Below are 17,324 nucleotides of genomic sequence, written 5' to 3' on the forward strand. Positions count from 1 at the left end.
CTTCTTAAAAGCTTCCAGTGTCGGAGCATTCACAACTTCTGGAGGCAAGTTGTTCCACAGGTTAATTGTTTAACCGTCATGAAATTCCTCCTGAGTTCTAAGTTGCTTCTCTCCTTGATTAGTTTCCACCTGTTGCTTCTTGTCCTGCCTTCAGGTGCTTTGGAGAATAGCTTGACTCCCACTTCTTCGTGGCAGCCCCTGAGATATTGGAAGACTGCTATCATGTCTCCCCTAGTCCTCCTTTCCATTAAATTAGACATACCCAGTTCCTGCAACCATTCTTCATATGTTTTAGCCTCCAGTCCCCTAATCATCTTTGTTGCTCTTCTCTGCACTCTTTCTAGAGTCTCAACATCTTTTTACATCATAGCGGCCAAAACTGGATGCAGTATTTCAAGTGTGGTCTTGCAATGATAGAGGGTAGGGGCTACATCTAAATGTATTTAAATAGAGCTCCTTTCTAATCAACACTTCCGGTGATGGATTGTTCTGCAGCAATCGAAAGACTGAACTGACCGAGTGGCAATTTCTCTCCAAAGTTAATGCTGATGTTTGCTCATTAGTAACCATTGTTTTCCATTCTGAATTGTAAACAGCCATTTCTCCTGACTTATTGCTCTCCCTTTCTCAATGCTGCTTAGCATATATAATATTTCTCCCCAATATTTCTGAAAGATCTTTTGAATTTGGACAACAATAGCTGCGAAATCTCCCGGGAGCCTCAAGGCAATAGTCATATTTATACACACAATTATAGTTTTCAATTAGTTCCATTTTTTTAAAAAAAAAACAGGAACTGGGAATGGGAAGGAAAATCTCCCTGATTTCCCTTGGCAAATATTAGTGAAAAGATGTCACTAGATAATTAATAATTCTTCTTCGAGCAGATGAAGTGACAACCGTAAAGACAAGATTTATGGTTCAAGAGTCCATAGTTTCTTCTTAATGCTAATTTCAGCAGTTATCGCAGGAAATATTAAACAATAAGCATTCCATAGTAATAAATTGGTGGCGGAGCCCAAGAGGGCATAAAATATTCATGATTTAAACATCATTTTGAAAATAGGCTCTAATCTCTGAGGCTGTTTTCGATCTTTCACTGCCTTGTTTAGATATACAAATTAGTTATGTTTTAATTGAAGCCATGCCACCCAGTTCAAAAGTCCTTGCATTTTTTTTTCACTGCAGGAATGATTATTTATTTATTTAGCGTACGATAAGAACATGACAGACGAGAAGTAAACATATATACTCAGTCTACATAATTATAAGTAAAAACTTCTATGGGGGTACAGCAGGGGGTCTCACATCTGGATGTCCACTTCAGCTATCCAGCAATCACTTCTGGTGTTGCTTCGCGCATATCTTCTAAGGAACCAGAGAATGCACATTGTGAGCAATCTTGCACACTATAGCAATAGCCCTTAGACTTATATACTGCTTCATACTGCTCTAAAGCACTCACTTTACAGAGTCAGCATATTGCCCCCAGCAATCTGGGTCCTCATTTTACTGACCTTGGAAGGATGGAAGGCTGAGTCAACCTTGAGCAGGTCAGGATTGAACTGCTGGCTGTGGGCAGAGTTTAGCCTGCAATACTGCATTCTAACCACTGCACCACCAGGAAGAAGAATGAGAAAGGGAATAAGAGAGGGAGGGAGGGAGGGAGGGAGGGAGGGAGGAAGGAAGGAAGGAAGGAAGGAAGGAAGGAAGGAAGGAAGGGAGGTTGGTTTACAGAGTCAGCATATTGCCCCCAACAATCTGGGTCCTCATTTTACTGCCCATGGAAGGCTTGAGTCAACCTTGAGCCAGTGAGAATCGAACTCCTGGCAGTGGGCAGTGAGTTAGCCTGCAATACTGTACTCTGACCACTGCACCACCGTATTTAAGAGTTTGCATATTAGCACCCCACGATTGCAACAAGGGGAATCTTTCTGTCCCCACTGATACGGGGCAGCGGCACTTCTTCTGGGGATGGAATAAATATGAATAAAATTGAATAAAAACAGTGTTAGATAAGGGAGAAGTGAAAGTGATAAGACTCTGGGAAGGAATTGACCACATAAAAGCATTCTGCCAAACCACGTATCTATCACTTTGTCCATAGTTTTCAAGCTTACCTCTTTTGTTGTTAGTTGTAAAGTTGTGTCCGACCCATTGTGACCCCATGGACAATGTTCCTCCAGGCCTTCCTGTCCTCTACCATCTCCTGGAGTCCATTTAAGCTCACACCAATTGCTTCAGTGACTCCATCCAGCCACCTCGTTCTCTGCCGTCCTCTTCTTCTTTTGCCCTCCATCGTTCCCAGCATGAGGCTCTTCTCCAGTGAGTCCTTCCTTCTCATTAGGAGGCCAAAGTATTTGAGTTTCCTCTTCAGGATCTGACCTTCTAAAGAGCAGTGAGGGTTGATCTCCTCTAGGACTGACTGGTTGGATCTCCTTGCAGTCCAAGGGACTCGCAGGAGTCTTCTCCAGCACCAGAGTTCAAAGGCCTCGATTTTTTGGCGCTCAGCCTTCCTTATGGTCCAAATTTCACAGCCATCCATTGCAACTGGGAAAACCAGAGCCTTGACTATGCGCACTTTTGTTGGCAGGGTGATGTTTCTGCTTTTTCGTATGCTGTCTAACTTTGCCATAGCTTTCCTCCCCAGGAGCAAGCGTCTTTTAATTTCTTGGCTGCAGTCCCCATGTGCGGTGATCTTGGAAGTTTACCCCTAAGCTGGGGAAAATGCTGTTAAATCTCAAATGAATATTGGATGATTCCTTGATCATAATTATTTGGTTTCTTTCACAGTTTGGCTTTGGTGTTACCATCCTACAGCTTTTACTATATTAAAGCCAAGATTAATGAAACCTTAACTCAGGCAAAGTGTAAGTAACTCTGAACTTTCCCGTGTTCTGACTGCTACGGCCCAGCGAGAATGGTTCTGCCTTTGTTGTTGTTTTTTAACACAGCATTTTGAAAGCTTGTGAAATTCACTAATGTTCTCATGATGTACCCCCAAATGCTACAGCAATGATTCCAAGCCTTTGTGTAGATTTCCAAGCAACAAAAAGTATTTCACCCAAGTAGAATACATTCTGTTACGCTACGGGCAGTGGTGGGATTCAAATAATTTAACAACAGGTTCTCTGCCCTAGTGACCAACTGGGTAGGCGTGGCTTGGTGGCCATGTGATTGTGTAGGTGTGGCCAACTCAACATTACTCACGTCGACGGGCGCTTTGCCTTAGCTGTTACAATGTAACAAGGGTTAACCAGAGAGGCAGTTTCTGTAAACAGGGCAATAAAGATTAGGCTAGAAACACCATCAGAATGTTCCCTTCCTGCCTTCCTTACAGGATTAGCCCTGTAAAGTGGAAAAAAAAAACAAAATAAGATTTCTTCCAACAACCAGTTCTCTGAACTGCTTAGAAAATTAACAACTGGTTCTCCCGAATAGGTGCGAACTGGCTGAATCTCACCACTGCCTATGGGCTTTAACTAAATCTTAATCTCTTGGTTTTCGTACACAGAGAATCATTGCTTTGCATATCCTCTGTTGTCTTTTGTAGGGTCTGATAGGTAAATGTTTTGAATAACTCACCAATGGGTTGTAAGTTGCGTAGTTGGAAATCCAGCAAAGCTGCTTTGTAGGATGCACAGTTGCGACCTGTGAAATGGTTACTTCATTCTAGATGTTTATGGAGATTTTCTTAGACTTAAAATAACTCGATTGTCACTTTAAATGTACACTAATCGGCATACATTAAAATGTCCATGGAGATTCTCAGTCATCCAGGTCATGGTTGTCTCAAAGGTGCTTTTTCAAGAGGCAACTGGGCTTTCTGGTTTTTCTGTCAGAACTGAGGAAGCTTCTTTTGATGAGAAGCGAAATGTCTTCAAATAAAAAACAGAAAGTCCAGTTGCCTCTTGAAAAAGCACCTTTGGGACATACCTTAAAATGAAATGTCATCGCATTCAGCCCCCAAAGAGTCACCACTTCCAATATACACTACATAAACATGACTAACTAAATAAATAGAAAATTGGGCACCTACCCACATATATGATGTGACACCACCATCCAAATCATGGTTGTCCCAAAAGTGCTTTTTCAAAAGGCAACGGACTTGTTTTCTCCTTGAAGATGTTTTGCTTCTCATCCAAGAAGCTTCTTCAGTTCTCATCCAAGAACTGAAGAAGCTTCTTGGATGAGAAGGGAAACATCTTCAAGGAAAAACAAAGTCCAGTTGCCTTGAAAAAATACCTTTGGGACAACCATGACCTGGATGACAGAGAATCTCCATAGACATAAACTGGAGAAGAATACTTTAAAGGTCACTATCCTTTTAACTTAAGGACATTATTTTGCTTACATGCAAGATCAATATAACATAGAATCAATTTTTTTTTTGGCACTCAGCTTCGAACCAGATTTAGCTTTGAAAAGAAGCACTCGCTGGATTGTGCACCAAAAGAGAACAGATTCCTGTGAAAATCTGTGACTTTCAATACGCCCAATATCCTAGCTTAGCAGGCAAATGTTAGTCACTCTATTTTTGGAAGCCATCTTCAAAACTGGTTTAATCCTTTTGCCGGGTTTTATTTAACTCTTCAGAGCCTCTTTCAATGTTTGCATCGTTCCTATTGCCCACATTGGGTTAGAAATCTGTCAATTTCTAGGGGCCTGGTGGCTCAGCAGACTAAAAGCATTGTGATTAACACCAGCTGTCTGCAATTACTGCAAGTTCGAATCTCACCAGGCTCAAGGTCGACTCAGCCTTCCATCCTTTCTAAGGTAGGTGAAATGAGGACCCGGATTGTGGGGGCAATAAGCTGACTTTGTATAAATATACAAAAGTATGAAGGCTATTGCTTAACGCATTGTAAGCCGCCCTGAGTCTCCGGAGAAGGGCGGCATATAAATCAAATTTTAAATTTTTTTTTAAAAAATTGATATTTAAATTTCTATTATCTGTCTTTTTTAAAAACTAATTAATTGATTGAATTAAAGTCGATTCCCCTAAAGCAGGGGTGGGCAACTGTGGCCCTTTTACAACCTGTGGACTTCAACTCCCAGAATTCCTGAGTCAGTTTAGCTGCATCAGGAATTCTGGGAGTTGAAGTCCACAGGTTGTGAAAGGGCCACAGTTGCCCACCCCTGCCCTAAAGTATAAAATAGCAGGTCGAGGCAGATCTACAGCGATCTGTAGGCATAAAGCATGGAGCTGGGTTTGAATTATGGGAAACTAGGAATTTTGAAATTCTAATTTCTTCGCTTGTAGTGACTTACTGCTCTGAAGTTTCTCTGCAGTAGAAATTTGGGACATCTGGAAACTTTTATGCCATTCTTCAGGGGAACCTGAAAAATGTTCAAGAAAGCAATTCAAAGTTCCAAATATAAGCCATCCATCCTTGGGCCAGCTGCAATAAAAGTCAAAACGGGGGGCTATGATCACATGAATAGCACTCTTCCCCCTTTTTTTATGTATGTGCACAATTCATTTCTCAGCATTTTGTAAAATAAGACGATCCGATGAATGCCTTGCTAAACATTTTGAGAACGAGTTTCACCGTTACACAGTCTGTAGAAATAGCCACAGTATACAGAAGTACAGGGAGTCCTTGTCTAACAACAGTTCATTTAGTGACCTTTCAAAGTTACAACGGCACCGAAAAAAGTGACTTATGGCTGTTGCAGCATCACCATGGTCATGCGATTTACATTTTTGATGTAACTGATTCAGATTTATGACGGTTACAGCATCCCGGGGTCATGCGATTCCCTTTTGCAACCTTCTGGCCAGCAAAGTGAAGAGGGAAGCCACTGAACCACCATGTCACTAATTGAACAACTGCAGTGATTCACTTAACAACTGTAGCAAGGAAAGTTCTCACTGAGCAACACAAAATCTGGGCTCAATCGTGGTCATACGTCAAGGACTAGTTGTCTGTTGACCAGAAACATGCACCAAAATTTCGGAAATACTGTTGTTGTTTTCCTCCAGAATACAGCTGTACAAAAACTGAACCTGCGATCTCTCTCTCTCTCTCTCTCTCTCTCTCTCTCTCTCTCTCTCTCTCTCTCTCTCTCTCTCTCTCTATCTCTCTCTCTCTCTCTCTCTCTGCGTGTGTGTGTCTCTGTGTCTCTGTGTCTGTCTGTCTTTGTCTCTCTCTCTGTCTCTCTCTCTCTGTGTGTGTGTGTGTCTCTGTCTTTCTCTCTGTGTATCTCTGTGTATCTCTCTGTCTCTCTGTTTCTCTCTCTCCATCTGTCTCTCTTTCTCTTTCTCTTTCTTTGTCTTTTTGTCTCTGTCTCTCTGTCTCTTTCTCTCTCTCTCTCTCTCTGTCTGTCTGTCCTTCTTTCTGAGTCTTTTTGTCTCTCTCTCTCTTTCTCTCTCTCTCTCTCTCTGTGTCTGTCTCTCTTTCTCTCTCTCTCTCTGCCACAATATTTTTATTCACGTTGGCTAGTTGAATAAAATATTGGCTTGTGACCCCTTTTGTTTTACCCTGTTTTTTTTTTCCTGTTTTCTTGCCTTCTCTTTCTGATGGATAATCACAGTCCTAAAGGGCAAGTATATAACATTCTTGTTGCTAATTTCCCTCTGTGCATTGTTGTTGATGTTTGTCATTTGTGTTTCATTTTTCCTCTCGGCCACGACCCTTTGTATTGGTCCCCAAAAGGTTTTGTTTTTCTCCCCCAATGCCGGTTGGATATTATAAAGGCAAAAAAAGGCTAAACATCTCTAAAATGACATGACACCTCCCTTCCCTCTGCCCCATTTGTTACAGCATCTTGTCACTCTCTGATCCTTGCGTGTTCACTCCTTCCCCTTGTTGTTTTGCAAACAACCTTCATTTTATTTCCGGTCTGGAACCTTTATGCGTTTCAGCAATCCTGAAATGCAATGATGGTCAAATCAATTGAGTTAGAGACCCCTTTTGCAAACGCTTTTTGATTTGAGTTTGGTTCTCCTATCCGTGTAAGTTTCGATTGCTATGTGTGTCTATTCAATCTGGGCATTCTTGATGGAGGTGGCAGAGAATGCGACCACGCATTCATCATCCCACAATTGCAAATGACAAAAAAAGGGCTGCTGTGATGTCACAGTGCTCATTCTGTTTCCTTTGTACAGCTGGCTTAAGGGCAGAGCTTGCATTGTGACATCACAACACACCCGTTTCTTCACCCTTTGCCCGAATCTCTGGATTCAATCGACGCCTCTGACAATCCTTCGGCTCACTTTTTAAGTTGCAACAATTTTAGGTCGTGTTTGTTTTTCCCAAGTTGCTATTTTATAATTGGATCTATTCCACATCTAATACGAAAAACGCTGATCTTAAGTTATGGTCATTAAGAAAAGAACATTGAATACGGTCGTCTTTCATCTGGATTGTCTACGAAGACTGGCCACGGCGCCTTACATAATCTACTGAATTAAATGTGGAATTCATCCAGGTGTTTTGGGGGTTAAAACATTTTCGCCCGTCGATCAATGCTATCAAAGAGGTGAATTTCGTTCATTCAATGTTTCGCTTTTCTCTTTGCAGTTATTGCCACTCTCAAGCGAGAATCCTTTGATGAATTTGGATATACATTTTTAGCACCCAGGTTAGTCATTTATGCTGGTCGATCTTCATCTTCATCTTCATTATATTAAATAATATCTCTTGATTGACGTAGTAACTATTTCTGGACTATCTGTTGTGGCTCCATTACCTGAGCCTGTGTCATCGGCAGGAGAGGACTCCAAGAGTGAAGGGAAGGAGTTGGCAAGGCCTCCCTCTCCAGGATTCTCCTCTCTGGCAATGCCTTTGGTGTCTGCCGAAGGGCAAGAGATAGGGCCAGGGCCAAGCACGTCCACGCAGCCACAGGTGGACAGTGATGAGGGTAATGAGTCTTGGCTGGATCCTCGGCAGCGTTGCAGAGATAAGCGCACACAACAGAAGAAAAGGCATGCCAGAGATTAGGCTGAGTCACTGGACCACACCCCACAGGATATAAAAGGGGGTGAGGTGGCCATTCAGACTCTGTGACGGACAAAACTAACTACTATCGAGTCACATTGCATCTGTGGAAACAACATTATCAGCCTTGGATTTATTTTACGAAATGGACAACTATTGACTGTGTGTATTTTGTTTATTGAGTAAAAGTTCTTGGCAAGCAGCTACTGGGTTGCTGCCAAGCGTCTTATCGGAAGAATTGGTTGTCTGCCAGTTTATTTAACCTCTGGCTGTCTGTTTGTGTTGTGTGTGAGACGGGTTCAGAACACTATCTAATAAAGTAGAGCAAGTCAAGATTAAGTCCCTACTGAATTAAAGAATAGATTGTGATGAAATATTGCATCCAGTTTTGGTTGCCACGATACAAAAAATATGTTGAGGCTCTAGAACCGTGATGGCGAATCTATGGCACACGTGCCCAAAGTGGCACACAAACCCATGTCACCCAGCATGCGCCCCCTTGCCTGTTTGTCTTCTGGGTTTCTGGTGCGCATGTGTGCGTGACGATTAGCTGTCCTTCGAATGTAGCAGTGTCGAAAATTGGCATGTGCATGAATGCCAGCCAGCTGATTGTCAGGTGCACATGCGCACCAGAACCCGGAAGTTCAGCTTTTCCGGAGCGTGATCCCTTTGTATGCATGGCAGTGCTGAAAACTGGCCTATGCATGTGCACTGGCCAGCTGATCGTCAAGTATGCATATGCGCTAGAATCTGGAAGTTCGGCTTTTCCGGAGCGCAGCCCGATGAATGCATACGTGCAACATTTCCGCATGACCTTTTGGCACTAGGTGCCGAAAAGGTTCACCATCACTGTTCTAGAAAGAGTGCAGAGAAGAGCAACAAAGATGATGAGGGGACTGGAGGCTAAAATATATGAAGAACGATTGCAGGAACTGGGTATGTCTACTCTAATGAAAAGAAGGACTAGGGTTGATGTGACAGCAGAGCATTGGGATGAAAATTTCATCTTTTTCCTTTACTTTTTTTAGGGACTATTGTAGTACAGTGAAAATAACAGACAATAATACTGTATTTCTTCAGAATTTCATTGAATTTATGGATCAATATTCACCCGAAAACCCTTCATGTAAGTATGGCCTTTTCAATAGATTGCTCTCTGACAATAACGCTGAAGGTGCATCAATTTAATTAACACGCAATAATGGAATCAAACAAGTGGGAATGTTCTGAGATAGATGGACTGAGATCTTACCAATCTTATTCCTTCGCTAGTAATTTCTTAGTAGTAGAGGAATCATTCTCTTCTCTTCTCTTCTCTTCTCTTCTCTTCTCTTCTCTTCTCTTCTCTTCTCTTCTCTTCTCTTCTCTTCTCTTCTCTTCCCTTCCCTTCCCTTCCCTTCCCTTCCCTTCCCTTTCCTCCTCTCCTCTCCTCTCCTCTCCTCTTCTCCTCTCCGCTCTTTCCCCTTCTCCTTTCTCCCCCTTCCTCTGTTCTTTCCCTTCCTCCTCCTCTCCTCTTCTCTCCTTCTTTTATCCTTCCTTCCTTTCTTCTTTTATCCTTTCCTCTCCCCTCCCCTCCCCCTTTCCTCTTTTTTCCTTTCCTTTCTTTTCCTTTCTTTTCCTTTCCTTTCCTTTCCTCTCCTCTCCTCTCCTCTCCTTCTTTTATCCTTCCTTCCTTTCTCCTTTTATCCTTTCCTTTCCTCTCCTTTTTTTTCATGGTAGGTAATGGTTTGGTGATGAGAGCTTTGTTGGATGCAGGCTTCACAAGTGACCTGGTCCAGAATTACTGGAGTAAACAGGACCCGTGAGTATTCCTTCTTTGCTTCCTCTATCCCAGGCCATGAATAGCTCTATTATTTCTGAATCCTGATGCTGCCTTCAGCTATCAGATCAGAACTTTCTGTTTGAACAATCCAGTCAAAAGAATAGAATTCTTTATTGGCCAAGTGTGATTGGACACACAAGGAATTTGTCTTGGTGCATACGTTCTCGGTGTATATAAAAGACAAGATACGTTCATCAAGAATCATAAGGTACAACACTTAATGATAGTCATAGGAAAACAGTCAATATAAATCTTAAGGATACCAGCAACAAGTCATACAGTCATAAGTGGGAGGAGATGGGTGATAGGAACGAAATAACGCGGTAAGACGAAGGATCTGCACGTTCATTGTTCTGCTTTAGAGGAACATTCTAAATGAGCTCTCAAGAATCCTGGCCTGTTCTTCTCAATTGATGTTGATCTAAAAATATTTCTCTTTTCCAGGGAGGGAATCACGGCACGCTTCGTAGCTACGGATGGAGGGATCACCAGAGTATATCCCAAAAGGTAAGAGGGTCATTTCATCTTCAGTAGTGGTAAGTTTGCTAATGAGTCATGTGCTCAAACATACGATTTGAGGCCCAGAATTGCTGCAAAAGTCCCACCGACATGGTGGGAATGAACAATTAAAATCTATACTCCCTGCATACAAAATCTTAGTTGAAATCAATTTGAGAAAGGCTTCCTCTAAAAAGTGATTGCCACTGGTTATTAATGTCAACTTGCAAAGCATCCCTGGCCTGCTCTTGAATTGCCATAGGCCAGAGGGGATGGGAAACTGGTGAAACGGCATGGCAGCCAAAGACAGATGCACATTCCATGCTTATCTCTGTCAAGGCTGTATCCCAGGGTTACCTACAGCAGCCAGAGGGGAGTGACCTCTACAACCTGCAAAATTGCTCCGTTGGCGAATGTGATTGATGACACACCCTGGGGGGAGGGGGGAAACAGTGTCATAATCGGGGCATAAATTACATAGGGTCAGAGCTGGCTTCACGTGGGAACATGCCGACATGAAACTCCTAATAAATAACTGGATTTCTTTTGAAGCTTGGCTCGAGGCTCATGATTTAATTAGGGCATCCGGTTGGGACAATTTGATCTTCAAAGTAAATAAAAGACTTGTTGATCTGTAAAGTTTATAACGGTAATTCTCACAAAATCCAAAACATGAGTTTTGAACGTACTTCCCCCCCCCCCACACACACACAATTTAAAGCATACCCCGCCCCCCAAAATATTGAATCTTATTTATGTAGCATGTTTGAGTTCCAGTGTGCTCCTTAAGACCTTTTCTGAAAATGTATCAGAGGTGGTATTTGCCGGTTCTCTGAACTACTCAAAATTTCCGCTACCGGTTCTCCGAACTGCTCAAAATTTCCGCTACCAGTTCTCCAGAACCTGTCAGAACCTGCTGGATTTCACCCCTGATCCAGGCCCACCCACAGTTGCCACTACCAGTTCGCCCGAATACCACCTGAATGCCACCTCTGGGTCCAATCAATCCACTGTCCCAACTGGAGATGTTCCCCCAGTCACACCTCTCCAGGTGCAGGCTGAACGTCCTTGATTCCCAAAGAAAGGAATATTATTATGACTATATATCTCCACCAACTCCATGCAAACCCCCCTCCCGTTTTCCCACAGCACTAGCCCTGAAGATCCAAAGAAAAAGATGGACTCCAGGGCTACACCTGGTTTTCTGCCTTGAGTAGCAACTGCCTTACCAGCATTTAAACAAACAAACAAACAAACAAAAATACCCAGTGAATTCTAATTAAAAAATTAATATCCGTGTCTTACGTTTAGTGCAGGCGAATATTGGACAGAAAATGCGGAAACCTATGAACAGAGCTTCTACAAAAGGAGTTTAGATAATGAAAATTATATCTTCACAGCTCCATTCTTCAACCGTAAGTCACTGGACACTCAGAATATTCAGAATTTTCTTCGGCAGTGCAGGTTCTACCATGTTTCCTTGAAAATAAGACCCTGTCTTATATTATTTTGAACCCTGAAATAAGCACTTGGCCTTATTGCCATGCCCTCAAAAGCCCGATTGGGCTTATTATCAGGAAATGTCTTATTTTGGGGGAAACAGGGTATTAAAAAATTTTTTAAAAAAGTTTTTAAATATAGTTCAGATCCAGTTTGTTAATGAAATATGGGATGACATCTAGGAGAATTACTGTTAGTTTACAGGTTGGATTGGATTTAAGACTTTGCAAAGCCAGCAAGATTCTTTTTAAATGAAATGATAAACAAAATAGCAATAGCCCTTAGACTTATATACGGCTTTACAGTGCTTTCCCGCCCTCTCTAAGCGGTTTACAGAGTCAGCATCTTGCCCCCAACAATCTGGGTTCTCATTTTACCGACCTTGGAAAGACAGAAGGCTGAGTCAACCTTGAGCCAGTCAGGATCGAACTCTTGACCATGGGCAGAATTAGCCTGCAATACTGCATTCCAACTCACTGTGCCATCACAGCTAAACGGAGAATGGTTTATATTACAAGCAGAAAATTTAATAGTCACCTTCAATTCTGTAATTGTTTATAGTTTAACACCGATCTGTTGCAGTACCTATTCTGGATAGCATGTGCACAACTTAGAAATTGATACACAAAAGTGCAATTTTAGATAAATCTGAAAGAAAGAAAAAAGGATACATAAAGGCTGTAAAGTAATATTCCCTATAAATTTACCAATACTGTAATGTACAAATAACAATCATTATTACAGAGCCCACCTAAATCTTACTAAACTATTCAGTAACATGTTCCTTCTTGTTTAGGGTTCGAATACAGATGTGGGTGGAATGGTGTCTTTTGGGAGTTAATCTGAACAGGAGAAAACATGAAAAAAAAGACTTGTCTTGAAATTCAAAATAAGGGGGATGAATGATTGATTTCTAATGGTCCAGTGTCACCTGAGTGCTGTCGGTGCTATTTATCAATAGCAAGAGACTTTTATCAAGAGATGATAATGTCATAATGGCAAGTCAACTCTACTTTCTTTTTCTGAATCCTCAGGAAGCATCTATGAAGATGGGATCATGGTAAGCAAGGCTGTGAAGATCACCGTGAACGGAAAACTTCTAAAACCAGCAGGTAGGAAAGAAGGGGACTGTTATATCTCGTTATAACAGTCAATAACGAATTATAAGATATAACTCGTTATTGAACATAGAAATTTCAATGTCCGTAAAACAAAGGCAGCATTCAGAATCATCTAAGGGGGATGAGCTTTGAATTCTGGAGGCCAAGAAATTCCCATAATGGTATAAGAAAAGAAAAAGCATTTCCAGAAGATAGATAGATAGATAGATAGATAGATAGGTAGGTAGGTAGGTAGGTAGGTAGGTAGGTAGGTAGGTAGATGATAGATAGGATAGATAGGATAGATAGATGATAGATATATGATAGGTAGGTTGGTAGGTAGGTAGGTAGGTAGATAGATAGATAGATAGATAGATAGATAGATAGATAGATAGGTAGGTAGGTAGATGATAGATAGATAGATAGATAGATAGATAGATAGATAGATAGATAGATAGATAGTCAGGTAGGTAGGTAGATGATAGATAGATAGATAGATAGATAGATAGATAGATAGATAGATAGATGATAGGTAGGAAGGTAGGTAGATAGTCAGGTAGGTAGGTAGGATAGATAGATGATACATAGATAGATAGATAGATAGATAGATAGATAGATAGATAGATAGATGATAGGTAGGTAGGTAGGTAGATGATAGATAGGATAGATAGATGATAGATAGATGATAGGTGGGTAGATAGATAGATAGATAGATATTTAGATGATATATAGGAGCATAGATATACCAGTAGATGATAGGTATAGGAGATAGATAGATAGATAGATAGATAGATAGATAGATAGATAGATAGATGAGAGAGAGAGAGAGAGAGAGAGAGAGAGGAGTAGTCTTCAATTTATGACCACAATTGAGCCCAAAATGTCTGTTATTATATGAGACATTTATTAAGTGAGTTTGCCCCATTTTCTGACTTTTCTTGCCATGGTTGTTAAGCGAATTACTGCAGTTGATAAATTAGTAATCTGGTTGCTAAGTGAATCTTGCTCCCCCATTGACTTTGCTCATCAGAAGATCACAAAACAGGATCAAGCGATCCCAGGACTCTGCAACCGTCATAAATATGAACTGGTTGCCAAGCATCTGAATTTTGATCATTTGACCCTGGGGATGCTGCAACGGTCGTAAGTGTGAAAAATGGACCTAAGTCCCATTTTTCAGTGCCATTGTATCTTTGAACTAAACGGACCATCGTAAGTCGAGGACTACCTGCGTATCATTTTGCCATGTTGATACATTCATTTTTCTCATGCTACCTGTATTTCTTGTCAGTTGTTGGAGTAAAAATCAATCTGAACAGCTGGATGACAAATTTCACTACAATCACCACGAAAGACCAGGTGAGTTGCGTAGGCTTCACTTCCAGTTTTTCCAGAGCTGCTTCTTGCAATCTTAGCAGCTCTGCTTGTATAAAACATTATAAATGCTGAACCAAAACCTGCATGGCTTCCACCATGTTGATGTTCCATAACGCTTGAAGATCTGCTTCATTTTCTAGATCCGTGATGGTGAACCTATGGCACGTGTGCCACCTGTGGGCACGTGAGCATTGCCTTAGCTCAGCTCCAGTGGGCATGTGCATGCTGGCCAGCTGATTTTTGGCTCTTCCGGTCCCACTGTAAGTCGGGAAATGGGCCGTTTCCAGCCTCTGGAGACCCTCCAGGGGGGTGGGAAAGGCCGTTTTCACCCTCCACAGGCTCTTAGAAAGCATCTGGAGCCTGGGGAGGGTGAAAAATGAGCCTTCCATTCCCACCGGAAGTCAGGAAATGGGCCGCTTCTGGCTTCTGGAGACTCTCCAGGGGGGGTGGAGAAGGCCGTTTTCACCCTCCACAGGCTCTTAGAAACCTTCTGGAGCCTGGGGAGGGTGAAAAATGGGCCTTCCAGTCCCACTGGAAGTCGGGAAATGGGCTGCTTCCGGCTTCTGGAGACTCTCCAGGGGGGGTGGGGAAGGCCGTTTTCACCCTACACAGGCTCTTAGAAAGCCTCTGGAGCCTGGGGAGGGTGAAAAATGGGCCTTCCATTCCCACCGGAAGTCAGGAAATGGGCCGCTTCTGGCTTCTGGAGACTCTCCAGGGGGGGTGGAGAAGGCCGTTTTCACCCTCCACAGGCTCTTAGAAACCTTCTGGAGCCTGGGGAGGGTGAAAAATGGGCCTTCCAGTCCCACTGGAAGTCGGGAAATGGGCCATTTCCAGCCTCTGGAGACCCTCCAGGGGGGTGGGAAAGGCCGTTTTCACCCTACACAGGCTCTTAGAAAGCCTCTGGAGCCTGGGGAGGGTGAAAAATGGGCCTTCCATTCCCACCGGAAGTCAGGAAGCGGGCCATTTCCGGCCACCAGAGGGCCTCCGGGGGGGGGGCATGGGGAAAGCCGTTTTCGCCCTCCCCAGGCTCCAAAAAAGCCTCTAGAGCTTGGGGAAGGCAAAACACGGTCCTACCCGTCCCACCGTGCCATCACATACCAAAAGTGGGGGGAGCGCAGGGGGGGGGTCGCACACACATGCATTGGGGGCAGGACACATTGAATTATGGGTGTGGACACCCACGCGCAATCCCCCGCACTCCCCCTGCTTTTGGCACGCGACAGCAAAAAGGTTAACCATCACTGTTCTGGACCTTCGGGTCTCCGCCAAAAGAGCGGTAAAAATAAGAATTTATGGGTTTCTTGGCCCAACATCTGCTTAATCTTGGGAAACTATCTCCCAACTTGGATAATGCCGTGCATATTGTGTCTTCGTTGTTTTCGAAAGAGGAGTAGTTTTACGAATGCGCTGTTTCTTACATTTTTTTTTCAGTGTAAAAGTGGAAGTGAGCTTTGCGGATGTGAAAAGAACAGTCCGGTAAGAGATGCAATAGATGATTTCTTTCAGCCGAATAAACTTATCGTTAACATCTCATCTGTTTTAAAGGTTGATAACGGGACAAGTATGTCATGTAGTTTTGGACTCTCGAAGCAGCCATGTCAGCATTAAGCATTAATATTATTGCAGGATCCAATCTGGGTCGGTCATTGGGACCGGAGGTTTTGTCTTCCGAGCTTTCGAACTCGTGCTGGAGTCCTTCCTCAGAGAATTTCTCTCTTAGCAGTGTGTCATGCCCCCATCAGAGCCTGAATCTGCAGAGGAAGTCAAGCCGGAACTGGAGAAGATGGAAATCGAGGGAGCGGCTTTGTTGGCTTCGGAGGAAAATGGGGAGGGGCACGCTGAGTCAGGCCAGGGCCTTTCAGGATTGGGATGGCTTGTAGGCAGGGAGGAAGGGGAAGCAGGATGACCAGGGGAGGCTAAGCAGTGAACATGAGAGACAGAGCTCAAGGGATGCACAAGGACCACCCCCTCCTGATCCTCAAGCATGGAGAGTGGAGAGAAGGCGAGAACAGCACAGACTTGAGCTCCTCTTCACAAAGCACACTTGAGGACTGAGAATTAAGGAGACGCTGTTAGGAGATTTGTCAAGAACAAATGCTGAATTCCTGGAGTATTGAGCGTTTGAACTTTCCTGGATTCCTTGCATTCTTTCTGGATTTCTTGCTTTGCAGCCATGGCTGCAGAAAAACCTTGGTTACATAGGAAAAACCTGGCTAAAAGAAAAAAACATGATGTCAGCGTCCCAGCACTGACATATATAAAGAGAGGAGAAACTTGAACTTTTGCCTACTAAATCCCTTTGAAGATTCTGTCTCCTCAGAGATGGGAGAGGGGGGGAGACATTCCTGTGATCTGACGAAGAAGAGATCAGGAAAGTGACTTGGAAGATAGCCAATGAGAAGCAGAGATCGGAAAGGGAGGGATTGGGAGCAAAGGTCAGTACTGACCGCGAAAGAGCCAGGATCAGATCGCTGTGCTCAAATAAAGAGAAAATTTCCTTAAAGATCGGCAGTTTGGAAATTCATTTATTTTGAGATAGCATCGGAACCTGACAGACGGTCAGTATATATATTGCCATTAAAAAGGCACAAGGTCTTATTTTCGGGGGATGTCATCCCCTGACTAACCTCAATTGTGCACGTCACCCGTTGCCTCCTTTTCGCTGTCAGAGACCTTCAGGAACTTCTTCTGCGAGCGGCAAGGCTTTGCTGAAGGCCTCTGCAGCCGATAACAGAGCTCCGGATCGATCCGGAGCTTTGTTATCAGCTACAGAGGCCTTCAGGAAAGCCTTGGGCTACCAAGGCAGGTGTCGGGGTGTGCAAGGCCTGGCTACATCTGTCCAAAGGTAAGTAGTAGGACGGCTCCACCCCCACATCCCCACCTTAGCTTAATTTTTACCCCTGCACTCTGTAGTGAGCAGGATCTTAATTAGGGCATATATTAGGCTCACGTGTAAAAATCAAGCTAAGACTTACTTTAAGGGTAGATCAAATTTATGGGGAAAAGGGGTATAACTGGCAGTGTTTTATACTCCAAAGCACATGATTATCTAACCTGTGAATAAGTTCCTGCATTATTATT

General features: G+C 43.1%; 1 protein-coding gene across 4 annotated transcripts in view; it reads left to right on the forward strand.

The window, feature by feature from the left end:
- The window catches only part of CACNA2D1 (calcium voltage-gated channel auxiliary subunit alpha2delta 1), a 125,340-nt gene that overhangs the window by 53,928 nt on the left and 54,088 nt on the right, over positions 1-17,324 (forward strand). For all 4 annotated transcript variants that reach the window (XM_070947419.1, XM_070947418.1, XM_070947420.1 and 1 more), the window contains 9 exons: positions 2,794-2,870; positions 7,530-7,590; positions 8,975-9,072; positions 9,666-9,747; positions 10,213-10,275; positions 11,578-11,681; positions 12,801-12,878; positions 14,158-14,225; positions 15,675-15,719. In XM_070947419.1, coding sequence (XP_070803520.1) covers positions 2,794-2,870; positions 7,530-7,590; positions 8,975-9,072; positions 9,666-9,747; positions 10,213-10,275; positions 11,578-11,681; positions 12,801-12,878; positions 14,158-14,225; positions 15,675-15,719 — 676 coding nt within the window. The remainder of the gene's footprint in view (positions 1-2,793; positions 2,871-7,529; positions 7,591-8,974; positions 9,073-9,665; positions 9,748-10,212; positions 10,276-11,577; positions 11,682-12,800; positions 12,879-14,157; positions 14,226-15,674; positions 15,720-17,324) is intronic.

Source organism: Pituophis catenifer, unplaced genomic scaffold, assembly GCF_029215685.1.
Source record: "Pituophis catenifer annectens isolate HBS135680 unplaced genomic scaffold, rPitCat1.0.hap2 SCAF_7, whole genome shotgun sequence".
NCBI lineage: Eukaryota > Metazoa > Chordata > Lepidosauria > Squamata > Colubridae > Pituophis > Pituophis catenifer.